This window comes from Vitis riparia, chromosome 6 (assembly GCF_004353265.1).
Source record: "Vitis riparia cultivar Riparia Gloire de Montpellier isolate 1030 chromosome 6, EGFV_Vit.rip_1.0, whole genome shotgun sequence".
NCBI classification, from domain to species: domain Eukaryota; kingdom Viridiplantae; phylum Streptophyta; class Magnoliopsida; order Vitales; family Vitaceae; genus Vitis; species Vitis riparia.
Window position 1 is genome coordinate 10,383,185 of NC_048436.1, and position 5,435 is coordinate 10,388,619.

General features: G+C 37.1%; 1 protein-coding gene across 1 annotated transcript; it reads right to left on the reverse strand.

Moving 5' to 3' along the window:
• Nucleotides 1-2,600: 2,600 nt before the first annotated feature.
• Nucleotides 2,601-5,080, reverse strand: LOC117915831 (aluminum-activated malate transporter 2-like). Its single transcript, XM_034831541.1, has 6 exons — nucleotides 4,726-5,080; nucleotides 4,472-4,612; nucleotides 4,084-4,356; nucleotides 3,803-3,915; nucleotides 3,557-3,700; nucleotides 2,601-3,440 (listed from the first exon to the last, which is right to left on the reverse strand). The coding sequence occupies exons 1-6, from the start codon at nucleotides 5,003-5,005 to the stop codon at nucleotides 2,883-2,885; spliced, it is 1,509 nt and encodes a 502-aa protein (XP_034687432.1). The 5' UTR covers nucleotides 5,006-5,080; the 3' UTR covers nucleotides 2,601-2,882.
• Nucleotides 5,081-5,435: the final 355 nt, after the last annotated feature.

The following is a 5,435-nucleotide window of genomic DNA, read 5'->3' on the forward strand; positions in this document are numbered from 1 at the left end:
ATTTGTGACCACTTTGGTATCCATTGATTTCCTTACCAATTGTCACGTCAGCTTCATTTTATTAGTAGAGACCCGACTTTAGGGACTTAGAGGGGTGCTACGGTCTTTACCATACCTTCCCAATAAGTAACCTGACCCTCGAGCTCAATCTGGTTTTTCACAGACCACCTTTTCCGAAAATAAGGAGTCACACTTAGGGTTTTCTTTCTTATTTTTTTTACCCTTTAAAATTAAAACAAAAAATAAGTGGCGACTCCAAGTCATTTTCTAATAAATAAAAATCATTTTTCAAATAAAAATCGAGCTCGCCATTGAGTGGAAGCGCATGAACTGAAATGCAAGGTCCACAATTATACAAAAAATATAAAAAGATATATAATATCTTGGTTAAGTTGCTACATTTCCACTTGGAGGACACTTGAGCTCGAGTTTTTTTCCAATGCTAAGGTGTTTTTTTGCTATTAATATACCTTGGAAGTTGGAACACAACTCGTTGGGAAAGAGGTCTGAAGCCCGTCAACCTTTTACCTTGATTGGTTCTTTAAAAACCGGGTAGTTCGTTGGGGTTGACGGTTCAACTGTCAGTTTAAGCAATTCATGATCAGTCTAATTCATTGGTGGTCTAACTCAATAAATCAAACCAAAAAAATGGCCTATTGATGGGTTTATAAAACCATGGAATTTACCATTTGATAAAAATTCCTTGGTTCTGTGGGAGTAAATAATGTGGCTGACGAATTGTGATAAAAAAGAAATGTTTTTTTTTTTTTTTTTTTTTTCCTTTTGGTAAGATGTTATTGTGTTCATTGACATTTTTTGGGCCCCCACCTTAATATTATATTCTAAACCATTGAAAATTGAGTTTGTTGAGTCAAATTCAGGAATGTTGCTATAATGAAGTACAAGTCCAACCTTGGAGAGTAGGGAGAACGACTTTTTCTCGACATGCTATTTGTGCTTAGATATGCAAACATATAAATTAAGATTCTTTCCTAGAGTCGGCCGGTTCAAATTGTAGGAAGAATGTAAATAATTTCTATTTTTATTTTTGGAAATTACTTTTAATTTATTTTATTTTATTATATTAATCTTTTATTTTTGGGAAGTGTTCTATAGAGAATTATTTTTTATTTTATTATATTTTATTTTATTCTATTACTGTTATATTTTTGGGAAGAGTCCTATTGGGATTACACTAGTGGAGTCTCATTCTTTTTATAAGTAGAATCACCTTCCACTTTATGTCATCTTCTAATTACAAGTACATTCTCATTGGGACTGTATTAGTGGCCTATAAAAACAGATCACCCCTCTCTATACATGCATACCATGGGCTTAAGTGACTTAAACCTTCCATGGGCTTGTGTCACTTAATCTTACTCAAAAAGGGTCCTAATTGATTAATTAGCCTAATTGGACTCTAATTAATTAATTAGTCTAGTCTAGAGAGACCGTTCATTAACCTTTATGCAATCTTGTATAATTACCAAAACACTTTTATGCACATAGGTAAACTAAAAACAAATTCAACACACATAAACCATGTCATCAAGGAATATGAGCTTGAGTAGGGATCATTAGAACTCATAGGACAATACCGACTCCCCCAAAATTCAATTATGAAGTTGACTCAGTATCTCATTATAGAGTGTCAACTACATTCCAACACTCTATGTGTAATATTACAATAAAATACAAGTGCTTAGGTATATAACCTATTATCTATTGTATACAATTTTTACATAAGTTGATGTTCATAATCTAATGAGGTGAATGTTATCAATCTTTCAAGATTACCTCTTTCATCCTTAGGTCTCAAATCCTCTAATTGTGTGATCAACTGACATGCTCTGGCTCACAAAGATCATATGTCAAGTTTCTATTAAGTAATTACTACAACTATAGATTTTTTGAACGTGTTTCCTTAGGATCACCCAAGGGGATATTCTACTCCAAACTCTATAAGATATCCTAATGCTTCTATTGAGAGTGTGAGTTATTATCAACTTCTATCAACATTGACTCAATACATAAGGAATATATGACCACCTTAACATCTCACTTGTAAGTCAAAGTCACTACAAACTTTAGCATAAACTTAGTATTCTCTCAAGATTAACACACCATAAAGTATAGCAGCTCAGTTAAATCATAACTACCTAATAATCTTACATCATGACTCACCATAGGTCCTATCCAATGTGTAATTATATGTACTAGTACACTTATTATGAGATACTCAGCTCGATGATCAATACCAATCATCCCTCTAATTAGAATGTAGTGTTATATACCCTCAACTGATATTTCCTTAGAATAAATATTAAATTTTTATTTAGCAAAATTACCATAATCATAAGTTAAAATTGATCACTAACCTCATAATTATTCATGGGGATGTCATCCCTGGGATATCTTGTGTCTTCTCTTCAAATTGTATGTATTTCTTTTCAGTTTTGCTTTCCTTGTGAATTCTGAAGTAAAGACAGAATTATTCTTTTCCTTTTCCTGGTTTAGCTAAAAATAATTCAAACACAAAGAAATATTTCGAAGGGATTTCATGTGTTTGAGGAGTTGGAAAAAGGGTAAGCGAAGTTGCAAGTATTAAAGCAGAACATTTATTTGATCACACAGCTGAAATATAAGTGCACCATAAAAGCAACAGGAGGGAAAGGAAATTTGAACAGACTCTTCCGCTAATGTCTCATCATCATGTGGGTCATAATTCAATTTACTTGAGACCAATTAGTACTATTTCCTTATTGCATCCAGGTTAGAAAATGGCATTCTCTCTCTGCAAGTGTAGAATCAAATCTACAATGCAGCAGCTGTTTACTTTTGAAGTAGATATCAAAAGTCAAGATCGTGATAAACATTTTGCCTTAAAATGAAAGATATTGCCTCATCTCCCGCACGTTTGTTTTAGCTTTGGAGCCTTTTATAATGTCCGTGTTTGTAACATGTACCACAGTTCCACATTCCTGAATGGGCACCTCTGGTAAAACTGCAGATGACCCATTAATTGTAATGATATGATGAGGTCCCTCTATGCCAGAGAATTGTTGCATTGTTTGCTGAAGTTGTTGTGGTTGCCCAAGTGCTGGTTTCTGTTCGGGCTTGGCATCTTTGAAATGGGCAAGCGAGGCTAGTTCATGAACAGACTCAGCAATTTTCTCCACACAAGTAATGACTTCTTCTAGTTGTGCAGCTACCATAGCGGTTGGCATTACCTCCAAGAGGACAAAGTCTTCACAAGAACTAGTTTTAAGCAAAAATTTGAGGGCTTTGGCAGCAGTTTTTGAGTTTACAATATGGGTATTAACAGAGGATGGTTTAGTCATGCTTTTGATTGCAGATGCTAGTTCTTTCAAAGCTTTTCCTGATTCCGTACTCATCTTTGTGCAAGCATCCTGAATTTGTCTTTGGATTTCTGCCGAGGCCTGTAAGGATGTCACAACATGGTAAGTAAGCAGTTTATGCTATGGCTTTTTGTTAGCCAAGTTAAATCAAGTAATCTGAGGGCAATGAATTTTAGCTAGTGAGTTTAGTTCATTACTTCGATATCAGGGTAGGGGTAGATTATAAGAGCTTCAATGTGATAGGCGCATTGCCGGGTTAGGGATCCAATCTTCTGATATTGTTTCCAGGGATGACGAAACCTGAAACGACCATGACGAGGCTCCCATCTTGCAAAATTAGTCTGCGAATTGAGAAATTTTAAACAAGTTGTAACTTGATTAAGTCCATGAACTTTGATGACTTAGAGAATGAAACAGAGAAAAATAGCTTTTATTCAACTCACCAAGGAATCCTCACTGTTCTTTGAAGTGAGAATACTTCTGTACCCTTGAAGAAATGTTTTGTTATCCCTCGATTCTCCATCCCCTGGGACTTTAAAATATTCCCCTGCAAATCCTGCAAGTTCACACACTTGTGAGTCGTCAAAATTGCTTTATAAAAATGTAAAAAAATAAATAAAAATTGTTTGTCTTTGGGCTTATTTTAAGTAATCTACACATTCATTTGGGGCACCAGCTTGTGAAGCTCACATACTTCTGTACCACCAATTTATTATAGATGTACCTTCTAAGAAGTTCCCAAGCTTTTCTACGTTGCCAGAAACCAGCTTGTGAAGATCATCACCAGCCCACACTGGGCAGATGCATATGGATACAAACACAGCCGTGGCGCTACCAATGAGGATGGTTGATAGCCTTTTATGGGCCAAATCTAACACCTCTTTATCCTGATAGCCCGTTATAGATACCAAACAGAACGTCAACATAAATATCAGCAACCCATAATCGTATCGCGCCTTCATTTTAGGAAAAAATCTTACGAATGACACCGCTGCAGCTGCATCACAAGGTCCTTCCATTAGTAATTAATCCGCAAGCTATTTCAAGAAACATTTGAGTGGAGCAGGTTGAAGTTAAGTAGCGGGCCACATAGTATTTGTATTTATACTTACCCAGAAGGAAAACAAACAGCACCAAGAGTATGGGCTGGCCTGTCCTGCCAGGTAAATTTGCCAAATAATGAGCACCAAGACCTAGAGCACCAGCCAACATTGTGGCCAACCCCCTGTTCAAACCTCTTCCAAGCGTTGCTCCTGACAAATAAATCAAAAAGTATGGAAACCATTAGTCTCAGAGCTTTTTTATTTATTCTCTTCGTTAAATGATCTATAAATGAAGCAAGACGCCCCTGAAGTAGTAAACTTACCCACAGAGAATTCGAAGACTACCACCACAGTTAAAACAGCATACATTGTCGACACCCCAAAACCGCCATAAAGAGGTTTGAAGTAGTAGAGCAATGATACCAAGCTGACAGCAAGACCCGCTTTTAGAGAATGGATAATCCTCCTGGGATCGTCCTGCCCAAGTTTCTTCGTCTTCCTGGCAACCTCTACCACCTTGTCCCTCAACTTCACAATCGAGCCCTTTAGCCACCTCCACCCACGACCAATGAACCCTGCTCTTTCATGATCCACAGAGCTCATTTCCAGCCCAGATCTATGTCTCTGCAAGTGAGTGATGAAGAGAGGCTTTTTGTCCTTGAAAACACTATTGCGTGGGAGACATATATTGAGAGGAGTGGGGGGAAACAACGTGGTCTGGGTCCCTTGGAATAGGTGAATCTCGATGTTCGAGTAAGGATGTATGGGCCCGAGGGTTCAAAAAATAACGGAGGGGGAACACGTTTTGCCTTCTTTTACCGCATATGTGAGGCGGTGAACAAAGAGTCACTGCACTGGCGTTTAAGGGTGTCGCTTTCACCAACTCGACGCTACCGTATTACAGCAAAGATTCGAGTTGGTACTCAATTTAAATTCACAGATGGGCCTAAGGACCTAAAAGCCTTGGATCCCTTTTTAGGTGCCGTAATATTTTATCTTATATTAAATTGTAGGCTTGTAGCAATATTAGCTG